General features: G+C 38.0%; 1 protein-coding gene across 1 annotated transcript in view; it reads right to left on the reverse strand.

The window, feature by feature from the left end:
• Window positions 1–685: 685 nt before the first annotated feature.
• The window catches only part of LOC128864625 (POU domain, class 3, transcription factor 3-like), a 97,171-nt gene continuing 82,739 nt past the window's right edge, over window positions 686–15,117 (reverse strand). Inside the window, exon 2 of the mRNA XM_054104383.1 lies at window positions 686–1,861. Coding sequence (XP_053960358.1) covers window positions 686–1,225 — 540 coding nt within the window. The 5' untranslated portion in view covers window positions 1,226–1,861. The remainder of the gene's footprint in view (window positions 1,862–15,117) is intronic.

A 15,117-nucleotide genomic window follows, 5' to 3' on the forward strand; every position in this document is an offset into this window, starting at 1 on the left:
ACTTCAGTCATAATTACCTTCTTTTACAGGCAGAAACATTTTACTCGGTTTATGTCGGGTATACTACTCGTTTTCGCTGGAAAATAATTAAACAGACAGAAAAGGTATTTCGAAACAAAAATTAAATAGCTAGTGGGTCAAAATAAGTCCCTCCCTAAACATATCTTCCTCTCAATTAGTTAACACTTAAATCAGCGACCAGGAAGGCACTACCTGTGCTGCAATTCTCTATTTTCAGTTTCGCTCAACAACTTCAGTTTGCTGTATAGGTACCAACATTTGCATATAAACCTTGCTAAAAGTTAATTTAATAGCCAACACACACACACGCACAAAGCCAGCTCACACACTTACGCTAAATATGCGAGCTTCAATCCACCCCGTTAGCATACATCACTTTTAGACAACATTAAGCCGCTTTAAGTCCGCTTAACCGAAACGATAATATTAGCCGTTTGCAGCTTCCCAAATGTACTGTACCAACAAAAACAAGCCACTAACCAACCACAAAAACCGAAAATCATGCGCCAATAGCCCGCGCACATTCACACGAAACCCGCACAAATAACAGCCTCAAATTATTTGGTCTGCACTCACACACACACAGGTATATAAATGTGTTCATATATGTACGAGTGTGTGTGGATTAGAGCTTGACGTGTAAATAGTGCTTTTGAAAAATTCATTAAGGCGACAAAAACTTACCAAAATGATGGGCTATGTGATCGCGCTCCTCTGATTCCTCTGGCATACCGCCGCCATGCATTGCGATATTTTCCATGCTACTACTGCTACCACCACCCGCACCACCGCCGCCATCATCATCATAGTGATGACTGTGCATATCGCTGGTGTGCAGGTGTGCGGCGTCGACTGTATAGGCGGCAACACCGCCAGCCGCTGAGGCGGACATATGCGAGCAGTACACGAGCGGTAATGGACCACCACCGCCACCACCACCACCACTGCTGCCACCGCCAGGCCACGGCCAGAAGCTGTTAATCCAAATTGCTACAATTAGCAATGAAATTTCCGGTATTTTACGTTTCCGTTTCATTTTCATTATGTGCGATGGCGTCGCTGCTTTTGTTGTTGTCGCTGGATTCTCGGCTGTTAGCAACGCGGCAGTCGTTGTCGCTGTGGACTTTGTTGTCGGCGCACGCAATTTCATTTGGGTCATTTCGGCACTTTGTGTGCCTTTTGCAAAGCGCCAAAAAGTATGCATCGTTGCGCTGCTATTTTATAATGTTGCCACTGCTCCAATATTTTACACGCTGCTATTATTATTATTGCCGTAACAGTTACAATTATTTGCATGTATGTATTGGTGTATGTGTGTGTGTGTATAGTCACTAGACAAAATTCATTGGCCTGTTGTTGAAAATCCACTGTAGGTACAGCCTGTGTGCTTTGAGGCTTTACAGACGCATTAGAGTTTCATGGTAGGCGAGTGAATTATGCTGAAATACAGCTTGAGTGTTGCTGTGGCAGCTGCCTTTGTAAATATATTGCAAGTTGTTACTTTTATTTCAATTCCATTTTTGGTGGAATTGGAATTTATGTTATTTTTTGCTTATTTCACGCGTTTAGATGAGAGTTTAAGCTTCGATAGCGTAATTCGATTTAATTTTGTATTTTCTAGTCTTTGCAAATTTTTCCTAATGCCTTTTATAATTTATGAATTTAACATTTTTTATTTACGTATAATTTTCACGTCTATTTTATAGTTATTTTTTATTTCGTTGTATTTTGCTTCTTTTCCGGTTTTTCCTTATTTTCTTTACAAATTTTATTACTCAGTTGCTTTATAGCATATTTTAGAAAAGTTAATTTATTTCCACTTCCACTACGTCGAGAAATTCTGTAAAAAAACGAACAGTATTTTAGGATTTTTTATAATTTCTGTAAATTACAATAATTTCACACTAAGAAAATATTCATGATTAACCCATTAATGACAAAGTATTATACATCATACGCAAAAAGGGCTTTTTTCAAAAATTCGCTGAAAACCCACTATTACATAGAAGCGTTTTATATTTACAGGGCGAGTGAGATAAAAGCGTAATTGAAAAGAAACGCTCTTTAGTTGTCATTTAAGGCTCTTTTGATTACATCTTTCGCGCCAATTCATATAGTGTTTTTCGGAAAACTGAATAATGCCACTCAGTTGAGTTTTATATCTCAAAAAAAACCAAGCTACAATATTACATACATAAAAACGTGCATTAACCCAAAGTTGAAACCATGAATCGCATCGAATAGATATAAAATGCAGTGAAAACCTTGCCCCGAAATGTGTTTTAGCTTCTTGTAAATCATTGCGTATGTTTTATCATACGTAAACGCTACCCCAGTTTGGCTTTACGGGCATTCATATATTATATAATACCTTTTTATAGACAAGCAACAACTGAGGAGATAATTGGATGGCTCGAAGATCGGAATGAGGATAATAATGAAGACATTATTGACGACATCAGAAATGCCACACCAATCGATGTGACTTTATTTCCATCTGAAGAACAAGAGTTATCCGATTGCGATGATGCAGATGAGGACGATGAAGATACACTGGGCGACTTGGGCCGTGGGGATCTAAAAAAGTCATGCGAGATAAAATTTGTCAAATCAGAAGTGGATAATGTACAGTTTTTTAATGATGTGAGCAATTCAAAAAACCTCGCGGTCAATGACTTCCACTCAAAGGAAAAAGAAAAAACCCACAATTCGTCGAAAGTGGTCCAAAATAGAACTAAAAGCAATAGAAGGCACAAACACAGCAATACGCGTTCACACTCCAGATATTATGGCAGATATTTTGAATAACGAATTAAGTCCACTACAACTTTTTAAACTAATTTTTGCTAACGATTTTATGAAATAAAGGGCGATTTTTTAAGAGCTTAGGTTTAGTTGTCTTACCTCTCATTGTTTAGACACTCCTGATGAGACAATACCTCTGGCTGGCTGTTAAATTTAATGGTCAGCCCGCATCCGAATTCTTCGACATAAAGCTCATCTGGGTACCTGGTCATAGCGACTTTGCAGAAAGCTGCAAAGCAGATGAGCTGATTAAAGAAGGGGCCTGTGAGGTAGTTACTCCGGCGAAACGAGAGGGTTGGCAACCAGTTTACCACCTACGGTCTGCTCGTGGAGAGGTGGTCTTCACGACAACTCAGCGAGCAGTGGGCAAGTATACAAACTTGTAAGGTCGCGAAATCTTTTTGGCCACGAGTGAATTTGCGGCGCTTAAGGGATCTCCTAAGGTTAACAAAATCTCAGCTCTCAAATTTCGTGGGTACCCTTACAGGACATTGGCCGCGAGGTATATATGCTGTGAGACTCGGCATTACTTCGAGTTTTTTTTGCGTCAGTGCACCTCATCTTGACTCTCATCTCTTTGCTACGCCAAATGAGATTGTAGAACTTGATATTAAGAACCTGATGAATTTGATGATGATGACGAAGAGGCTAATACCATCGTATACCAGTTAACGTTCGGTTGTCTTTACCGAATACACAGAGCCCCCCTCCCTCTCTTCTTCTTCTTTTCTTTCCAACCTTCTTATCTCCCTTACAATGGTATCACAAAGGACGAATTTTTGATTTTGCCCCAAGCGTGCTCTTTTATAAAAACCCAGTTGCCATTCAGAGGCGGCAGGAAACTGTGGGCTCACTCATTTTTGGAATAGCATCAAGACGCACACCACAAATAGGAGGAAGGGCTCGACGAAACCACTAATCCAGCTATTTATATAAAAAAAGCTTACAACTATTTATATAAAATTAGCCATTAAAAAAAAAACAAAATGCAATCTAAAATTCAGTAAAATAAATATTCTTAAGGTATGAAAATTTTACGAAATTTTATTGCATATGGATAATTTTTTTAATATACTATCTAAAATGGGCAAATCGAAGTACAATTTACTATATAAATACATACAAGCACAGGCTATAAAATATGCTGTAAGCAAAGGAGATGAAGCGCTCACCCTAAATCTTGTGGAATTGTACACATAACTAGGCACCCTTATACTAAGTGGATACAACAAGGTGACTATTCTCAACCATAATTTCACTTTATTGCCTGGTAAATTCATTAGTTGCATTTTTAGGTGCCAGCTACTCGGATGTACTGGGAGACAGAAAGTGGTGTGCATAACCATTTAGTGACAGGTCCAATGCGCGGAGTTAATTCGAAAAAATACATCGGTACCTTCATTTCAATGATAATACACAAATTGATGTGAATAATAAAGCATTCAAAGTGCAGCCTATTCTGGATCATTTAAATACAACATTTAAAGAGCTTGGAAAAAGATTTGGAACTTCATTTTCTGTAGACTAATCGATGGAGCCTTATTGTGGTAAACATTCTCTCAAGCAGTTTATACGTGAATTGTTGCTGGCTTATCGACATCCACCTTTTCTTTCAAATAACCCCAAAGAAAGAAGTCCAACGGTGTCAAATCACATGATCTTGGTGGCCAATTGACATCGCCGCGACGTGAGCTTATTCGGCCATCAAATTCATCGCGCAAAAGAGCCATTGTTTCGTTAGCTGTGTGACAAGTGGCACCGTCCTGTTGAAACCGCATATCGTCCACACCCATATCTTCCAATTCGGGCCATAAAAAGTTCGTTATCATCTCACGATAGCGAACACTATTCACAGTAACTGCCTGACCGGCCTCATTTTGGAAAAACTACGGCCCAATGATGCCGCCGGCCCATAAACCGCACCAAACAGTCACTCTTTGTGGGTGTATTGGTTTTTCGGCAATCACTCTTGGATTATCATTCTCCCAAATGCGGCAATTCTGCTTATTGCCGAATCCACTGAGGTGAAAATGTGCCTCATCACTGAACATCTTCATCTTCTTCATTTTCTTCACCAAGTGCGCGATATGCATTTTGATTTGAACGCTCGTTTTCATAATAAGCCTGAATAACTTTAACGCATTGCTCGATTATGTATCTTTCCATGGTTGAAGTTGAGTTAGTCTGAAATTGAAAAATGTCAAATGAAGTGGAGAAAAAAACTTAATCTTTAGGTGTGGTTCACATTCAACATCGGCCCTTGACCACGCTTTAGAAAAAAAATTCCTGAAAATACCCTAAATTTTCGAGCTAGTTAACAATATGGCCTCACTTTCTTCTTTTCTAATCACTTCAGTCCATGGCCAATAGACATGCATTATCAAGTAAAGAACAATAGAAATTCGGTGTCACCAAAACAAACCATAAACATTCAAATAGTTATCTATATGTAAAAGTAAACAATACACAATCAGCAACGAATTATCCCAATGCGATAACAACTGCCGCATGCAAATAGTATAAATAGCAGTAAGATTTCTGTAACAAGTTAGTCTTAAGAATATCGAAAATAAACACGCACTTCGTCGTTAAAATATACAAAAAGATATTTCTTTTTTCTCATATCGTGAAAGCGATATTAACTAGCTCTAGACCACCAGGACCCCTTAGAAAAAAAACAAAACCCTAAATCTTAAATTTGAATTTTCCGACAATTTTTTTTATTTATTTATATAAATTATTTCAGGTTTTACTAATTTTATATTTTTGAAGACATTTCTTTCCCAAATTTTTTAGCATAAAGTTTTTCACCTTTTTCAGAATTTTTGTTTTAATTTTCTGTTCAGCCAATGAAATTTTTTATCTGAAAAGAAACTTAACTTTGATCTATGATCCCTCTGTATTATGGTTTTTTTTTTTTTTTTAATTTAAAGCTTAATCTAAGATCTCTTTTTAATGTATTTATTACTTGTATTTAATGCTTTTTTCATCAATTTTTTTTTTGTTTTTGGAAATAAATACTTCTATTTTTCTCTTCAATTTAGTTACCAAACCATAGTTATCGCAATCGATAGTTCTCGTGCAGCTAAAGTAACACCCTTTATAGGCATAGCCAAATTTAATTCCTAATAACTAACACTGTCCAAAAATACTCCTACGGTTCAAAATTCGAAAAAAGTCACACGAGTAAATCTGGTAGAATATTATATTATATTTAATAATTTAATGTCCTCATCCCTCCGATTTTATCCGCTTAATTGGGTTCCTCGCACGTGTACTAAGAGCCTTTAGTGTAGTATTCTCTATTCTATGCTCAATTATATTTACTCGTGTGACTTTTTTCGCCTTTGGAAAGTAGTAAACGCCGCAATACAAAAGGTGTTATAAATACCTTAATTTTATTGACAAAGCTTATTATTGACGTAATATTTTGCTTCAGCTCATTAGAGCGTAAATGACAAACGATGTCGACAAGTCCTACCAATGTTAACCATATCTTGCTACCCTGTAGGAAAAAACATTTCGAAATATTTAGTATTTGCTAGTGAATAGGGAGCAGTTTCAGTTTACATGGCTATGGTAGACTATCTTAAAAGCTTTTTTGGGTAGCATAGTTCTATAAAATGAGGAGTGGGTCACTAGAAAGTAGATGCACCACTTAACAACAATTACTTCTTCGATTTTCAAAAAAACTTATTGTTTATGAAAAGAATTGAATGCAGTAATTTCATTTAATTTTTCAAATTTCATTTTGATTAAAAAAACTTCTATTGATATGTAAAAGTGTTGACCATTTCTGGAATACCACCCATTAGAGCCTTCACTGTTACGTCTTGCATTTTCGGACTCGCAGGATGCCACTTACGTGGAAGATATCTGACATTCTGAAATATTGTTTCTTGCCCCCTTTAGATTTCTTTTTACTACGGCCCAATATCTCTCGGTTGGCTGAAGTTCTGAGCAATTGGGAGTATTCGCCACTCTAGGCGCAAAATCGATATAATTTTTCTCGTAGTATTTAAGAGCTGCTTTACTGTAGCAGCATAAACGGAGATCAGGCCAAGAGAAGATAGAAATGCCTTGGTAATTTTAAATTAGCCAAAGTGTCTTTTGTAAGCACTTTTTTACGAAGATTTCTGTGTTAATAGTGCCCGTAGGGAGGACTGATCTCATCATTTCAACGGTGACATTCAATACGAATCTTGCCACGCTCTTTCTATCTCAGGAGGATTGAAGTAAAGATTTTTTATTAAACTACTTTAACACTACAGTCTACGCAGATGGTTCAAACAGTGAGTGTATTGTTGGAGCTAGTGTATATTCTTATAGACTTAGAATTGAAAGATCTGTGCGTCTTTCCAATACTTGCAGAGTAGGGGAAGCTTGTAATCGCTGACTTCGCTTTTAGGTGCAAGAACGTTATTTTTTCGGATAACCAAGCGGCAATCCAGGCACTGGATTCGACAACAATAAACTCTAAACTGGTTGAATAAAGTAGTATCAGCCTTACCACCGTGAGCGAAAGTTGGTACTGCAGAATCGGTATTTCCACCACTGAGTGCAATCAAGAATACAATTTTCTCAAAATACCTCAGACTCGCGGATTGTATATGAAGAGATGAGACAAAGTTAGTAGAACACTATGGCCCATTTATACAGCCACAAACAATCGTCAATACTGATAAATATGAAACAAAGGGATGTCTGAATACTCACGGCAGTTATAACTGGCTTCTGGTCTATAGAAGAGCAGGCAGCCAAAACTCGTCACCCTTTCAATATAAACTGCCATAATTGTAATCAACCGGAGAAAAGGGAAACTATCTTCCACTTCCTCTGTGAATGCGCTGCCCCATGGAAGGCGATGATGTTAATACTGGAAAAACCACATTTTGAAAACCTCGAGGACTTGACTGGTACAGGCATAAACAACCTTAAAAGGTTTCTCAATCGCACAGACTGGGTTTAATCGTGAAGGTATACTTGTTTAACTTATTTGTAGCGAGAATAGGGTAACAAAACCCTGCGGAAATACTAATTGGTTACATAGTAAATCACCACTTCAACCATCCAACCAAGTAGTGCCTGTAGTTACGAAAAGTCTGCTCTTCATGGCACAACTACAGATGACCTGCCGAACGAAAATTTTTGTGGGAAACTTCATCTTTTTGTGTGTCTTAAATTGTTCCGCGACATTTTCTCTAACAGCGGCAACATAAGACTATTGGCCAGAAAGTTGAGAAAAGTCAAAAATAAAGTATGTTTAATCGTTCATTGCGCAGCATTCACATCTTTGCACGAAATCCGTGTCCTGCTTTTTGGCACGGTAATAAACCATATCATTCCTCCTTGCATTTTTTTTTCTGTCGGGACAACTAGCAAGTGCAGCACTCGGACATTAATTAAGTCCATTGTACTACACTTGGATTCCCTTTTAATTTTCTTTAAATCTACCCGATCTCAGAAGACATCTGAGTAGATCTTGTTGTGCCAAGGAGCCAAGATGGTCGCTTCTTAACACATCAGTGCCAAAGACCTCAAACCTGATTTGAGTCAAGGCGGGGTAGACACACAGGAAGTGGTCCGCCGTCTCATCCTCCTCTTCACAAGCTGGGCAGAGCACACTGTCCGATATGCCCACCCTTTCCATGTGCGTCACCCACAGAAAGTGACCCGTCATCAGTCCAACCAGCTGTCTGCACTCCCTTCTGCTTAATGACAGGAGGGTTTGCAACAGTCGATTGGACTTTGACAGGCAACATCAGTTTCGTCCATCTGCAGCCTCTCTCAGCCTGCCAAGTTCGCTTCTGGGTTGTAGTAACCCATTTACTAATCGTGGCTGTGATGGCCGCAGAGGAGAGTGTCAAACGGGCTCTGGGCCAAAGAAGTTGACCTCAGAGTCCATCCTAGCTAAGGAGAAAGAGGTCCCGTTACCCGCGATACCCACGTGTCCCGGAGCCCATGCTATTATGTCTACCGACATAGTTCAGCCTGGATTTACAGGACTTGACTACCCCTGATGTGGTCGAGGGGCTGTCTAAAGTCATAAGCGCAGCTTGGCTGTCGCTGCAGACACATATAGATCTGCCACTCTATCAGTTTTTTACAACAAAGTTCATCGGGTCTTGAGCAGCATACACCTCCGCTTGAAACACAGATGCATGCATTTCAAGAGCAAAGTAGAGCAGTTTTGTCTCGCGGGATTCCACGTAGACCCCAGAGCCGGAGCCAAGCTCGGTCCTGGAGCCATCCGCGAAAATGCGAAAACAGTGTTTGCCGGGCTCATTTTCAGAGTTTGATCACGACTGAGCCTCTGGCAGCACTACACTGTATCTTTTTTCAAGTACGACTCTTGATGGCATGGAGTCAAGGGGCATAGAGTCCTTGCATTGCTATTCGGTATTTTTTTTGCACTGTTTGTCTGCAAGCCAACTTCTGCTTTAGGTTCATGTACAGTGGTTCCGAGCAACCCACTATCCTAGCTATATTTCTTCCGGAGAGATTTGGATTTCTCTGCAGGAAGGTCACCACTTTCTCCGCCTCGTTACGGTCACCACAGCCTCTTGTACGTTTAACACTAACACCTACCTTAAACTGCTTCTTTATCGGGTTATAGTTTTTCCGGAAATTTTAGAGCTTTCGCAATCTTTTTGTAAGTTCATTTCGACTTATTTTTTACAAAAAAAAAACCAACAAAATAACAATGATTTTGGATGATGAAAATTTTTATTTGGATCTCTAGCGATTCGTTGCTTTTCTCTGTGTATACTCCAGCTGTCTTCTTCACGAAAGTCAAATATGATTGACGTACGACGTAATTTACAAAAATTAGAAATCCTCCGATAGAGTGATTAATTTTGCGCCGTCTTGATTAAAAATTTCGAGCATTGGTAATAAACCTACAGCGAGAATACGTTTTTTCCTGTCGTCTTTCGATTAAGTTTCTGTGGAGTGCGTAAGCAGACATTGAGCAAAGGACTCTAATAGGCATAAATTGGCTAACGCATACTTTTAATTAATATAGACCTAACATATTTTAGCCCCCATTCGACTAGTTACCGCCAGGCTAATACGCATTTATTTGGTACGTATTTATTTAACATAAATTTTCCAGTTGAACTTATTGGCCTAGCAACATATTTCACTTTTTCTACAATAATTATTTGCTTTTACTATTCGACAAAAGAACGCCAATCTTTCGGAAATCTACTAAAGATAATCACATCCCATTCCGCGCAGGAGTAGGAAAAGCCACAATTAAGTGGACACGAAATGAAGATAAATAAAGAATAGGGTCGGCAGATAGTTGAAAGTAATGAATGGCAGCACAAACAAAATGCGGCGAAAACAAAAGTGAAATAAATGTGTAAATAGAAACTACGGAGATAAGAAGTAAAATGTGGGAAACAACAAAATTGTTAATGGCCAGCGAAAATGTAAATAAATGCTAGCGGGGAAAGAAATAAAAGAGTAGTTGGGCGAATAAACAAAAGCCAAAGGCGGATAACAAATGGACACACAATACGCACGCAATAACATTCCCTAGAAATGCCAGCATAAAAAAAATAAATAAAAAAACAGCAGAATAATATAAAGGGGAAAGACTGGCAAGTGTACGGGTATGAATACAAATACGAATAAATACACGGGGAACAATATGACTGTGCGCGACTTTTGAGCAGCACCATGACGATTGACAACAGTAACAGCAACAAAATGTGATAAGACAAAGTGAGAGAAAGTGTTAGAGAGGTAGAGTGAGTGGGAATGGTTTAAGCGAGCAACTAATGCGTGAAAGCAGAAACGGGGTAATTGTCGCTTATCTCAGCATCGTCACACCAAACCTTCTCTAAGCGCAAGCTAATGTGACTAGCAGCGAAGTTCCTGTAGCTCTTCGGAAGCGCTGATAATGGGTTAAAATATAAAATTAAATTGCAAGTCAGGATAAAGAGTGAGAGCGCAAGCTAACAAGTGTTAAATAGTAGAAGAGAATGAATAATGAAAAAATAAAAAAATAATATGCGCAGATAAATGAGTTCTGGACAGAAATTACATGGAGTTACCCGTTTAAACGAATTCCGCTAGATACTAAATATAATCATATTCTTTTCTAGGTAGATTAGATAACGAGCATAACTGAGTGAATTTTGATTTTTTCGTAATGTTTTTCGAGTTAAAATTAAAAAAAAAAAGTTTAGCATAACTGCATGAATTTTAATTTTTTTGCAATGTTTTCCGAGTTAAAATTAAAAAAAAAAATTTTTTTTATATTTTTTATCCTTCAACCAAAACCATGTAAATCGACCACTCGAACTTCATTCAAAAATTCTGATTAAAATTTTGCACTTTTCAAAAAGAATTTTAAGAAAAATATTCAGTGCTCTGTGCAGGTTCGAATATCTGTGCATGGAGATAATATAGAAATAGTTGTTCCTATTAGCAGGCGCTCCTCGGCAGGCAAGGACAATCCTCCGAGTGAATTACTGCTACAAAAAAGTTCCATATATAAAAAATTATTCACTGTTCGGAGGAGGCAAAAACTTTGTAGCAGGGACTTGAAAAACAGTTAACTAAGTTCAGGTAATTTAAAAAAAAGATCCTCAAAAAAAAAACTATCTGCAGCTCGGAGATATTAAGCCATCTCTAGGTATCCAGATTTATGGAACGGCATGATGACTCACACTAAAATATGGCTCGGCCAAATACCCAAAACAGAATGTATCCTGAATTAAAAATTCGCCATATATCTGGAAAGAAGGCACTTTTCCTTAGTTCTAAGGAAAGTTAAAGTCAAGTTTCTCGAAAGCAGCATTTTTAATGGCGTCGGGGTAATGGGTGACTCATTGAGTGGATCGTATATTTCGTGCGTCTGTCGGATAATCACTTTATATGAGACTTGTATGTCTAGAAGCTAGTAAGCAAAGCCAGCAGTGGTTGGAAACCGATGGGAAACGGCAAGCAAAAATGGGGCATCATTTATGGTGACAATATATCCGGTGGACAAAAAGGGACTCAATAGAAGCGAATTTTTTCCTACGCGGATTGATAATAAACCTTTCGTAAGTGCAAGGAATAGAAGAATGAAAATGTAGTTTGCGCGTGATCTTCTACATTCATACGACCCGATCATTTTGAGAACCATAATTTTCGCAGACGAGGTAAAAATAAACTTATTTGAATCAGATGAACGCCAATATGAAGCTCAAACACCAACATTTTAGAGCTCCTATAAAACACGGTAGGGCAAGGTTATGGCTTTGGCCATGCCCGTCAGCAAGTGAAGTGGGACATTTTACATTTTATTGAAGAAACAGTGGACAAATATGTTTATTTAAAGTTTCTACAATTTGGTTCTAAGCGATAGAAAATTACAAATTAAAGACATCTTTCTCATTTATCAAAATAACCGCCCTCAGTGTAAGACACAAATAATACAAACAAGGTTAAGGAATAAATGTTCCCACATTTTTGAAACTCCAGCATAATCGACGAATTGGAACGTCATCGAAAATTCGTGCCCGGCTATGAAGGGCCACAGGAATATGTAAGGCGGATGAACTTGCACGAACCGGTACAACGCTAGATCTCGAACCGGATAAGGCGCTGATACCTATGCCCATAGCCACTTGTAAATTACTTATAGACAGGGAATACAAGCTGGCAAAACCTCACAACATGCGAAATAAGCAGACAGACATGGCCGAACTGGAACAGCGGTCGATCGAAGATCTTGCTAAGATTTTACAGAGAATCTATAAGAAAAATGATAGGTGTATTAACTGGTCATTGTTTAATGGCTGCCACGCTAGAAGGTTAGGACTCCCGTACTTCGATTTCTGTGGAAGCTGTTTTAATACAGAAGAAGATTAAACAGTCAGACACCTTTTATGTGAGTGTGAAAGCCTAGCTATGAGAAGGGTGCGCGCTCTTGATACAGCATTTCTAACCGATGTAGCGCACATAGCCGATCTAAAACTAACGAAGCTCTGCTCGTTTATTAAAGCAACCGGATGGGTTGAAAAGGAACACGTAGAGTAAGGATAATGGACCTGGTATCACAATGGACCTGCGAAAGGTCTAAGTGTGTCTTTATGACAACCACCCCACCTACCTACCTACCTACCTATGAAGATAAATATAAGAAAACATGGCATCCATAACAAATCTGATCTTAAGAAGGCGATATTTGAAGAGTGGAACCATTTGTCCGGAATTTGTCCGTAATATACATACAAACAAATTAGTTGACTCCATGGGCTTCAAGCTGTAGTTGATAATAAAGGATACCGAACAAAGCACTAAATACCTTTAAATTAAAAAAATTAGGAATAAATAGTTGCTCTTTCTTCACTGTACCATTTAAGCTGCGGCGTGAATTCTCTGTATGTTGTTTGTTTGTTTTTTTTTTGAATCATAATGAAATAATGTTGGTAAATGAAATAAAAAAATAATAAAGAAAATACCTGCATACTCTGTGTTTCCAAAATATTACAATATATTATGAAATATAGAACAATTTACAACAAAATCGTATCTGTATCAAATAAGCTGTGAGTGACTGTATATGGAAAAGAGAAAGAATTCAATCTAGTAAAATGCAAATAGCTATAGAAAAATTTTTCCCATAAAAAAACGGTCATGATTTCGGTAAATAGCCAAAATGCCGCGACCAATGAAAAATCGTTGAAAATCGGTAAAAAAAATGTATTATAACAAAATTCAATCGACTTAAATATAACTTCGTACTCGAAATTTTACTAGAAATTCTAATTAAAAGGTTTGACAATTTATTTATTCATATATGTATTACTTATTTAAATTTTAGAAAAGTTTGAACAATAAATTACATTACTTTTGTAGTATTATTAAACTTAAATAAGAAACATCTAAATCGTCCAAACTTATCAATTAGTTCTACTACCATACTTGTTTAATGCCGTTTAGTTCCAAATTCACCAGAAGCGAACCAGTTGGATACTAATCGATTTCCCTAGGGGGCATCCATCTATTCAGCATCGCTAAGCGAAATACTAAGAGACAACCGAGAGAGATGAGAGATACCGCGCAAGCAACCAGCATACAAACGCAATAAAGATAAGCGAACGCTGGTTGTGAAGCAAGAAAGATAAGTTGCAGAAGGAGTAAAAACAATTTATATATATAAAAGAATTCAAACTTTGTACCCAAATAAAGGTATAAATAGCGACATCTTGTTTGGCGAAATTTGTGTTTGAATATAAACTAGGGAGCGCTTGCTGTTCGCAATGTTCGCCCAACGATTAGTTCTTATTCAACTGATTTAATGTGAAATGAAACTGGAAATGATGTTACATATGTTTAGACGAGCTGTATAATCTGCAAAAATTAAATAAACAGTTGTTGGACACACATTACGTCTCACTAAGGACTATTTAGTATTTGATATATGCAATCAGCGGAATTGGAAATATTTTTGGTTTTCTCAGAAATATCATCTGAGGTGGCGTCACATGTGCGGCATACTCCCCCTAACCCTATAACTCACCATAACTTTCCTCTCATCTAGGACGATTCCACCCTGGGACTGCTAAAAGCATTTTATCAAGGTGAAGCCGCGTTTGTGCTTCTCGTACACATCAAGTAGCTACATCCAGATTACTCCTCTAGTTGCTTATGGGACTTATAGGCTATCAATAGCATACATTACTACTTTGTGAGCAATGAGGCATCGGGAATTTGGAATATCATTGCTTGATATCGATTTGTCGTCTGTTTGGGGTTCGTGCTTGTTTTCTGTTCGCAAATACAATCATCTCCTTGGGATGTGCAGATTTCCTTCATTAGATGTTGTATCTGTTAGATGTTCTAGCTCGGTCGCATTCGCCTTGCTTCCTTTTTGCGCTCTCATCATACGTTTCAGAGTTTTATTGCAATCCTTGCGGCAAACTTTTAACTGCTTCATATTTCTCTTTTGAGTTCATGATTTGCGTTACTGGGTTATCTGGTGTGGGTACGATGCCGAGGACATTTGCGAGCTCGAAGCGCTCTTTATAAAATCGTAGTGGAAAGTCACGTTCTCTTTACCCTCATCTTCACTGTGGCTTTACGGGTAGGTTGGATTGGCTGGTAGGTTAAATATAAGCGAAGACTATGTTGATTTTTTTGTATAACAGAAATAATCGCAATTTTCAACAAACCGATTTATAACCCCTGCTACGTCAGCCCATCAGCTGATTCTGTCAAATTCGCTGCGAGCCGTTAAATGGTCTGATATTCTCCACATCTGTAAAAATCTTCTCAATGTGAAAGTTA

This window comes from Anastrepha ludens, chromosome 5, assembly GCF_028408465.1.
Source record: "Anastrepha ludens isolate Willacy chromosome 5, idAnaLude1.1, whole genome shotgun sequence".
In the NCBI taxonomy this organism is placed as follows: Eukaryota; Metazoa; Arthropoda; class Insecta; order Diptera; family Tephritidae; genus Anastrepha; species Anastrepha ludens.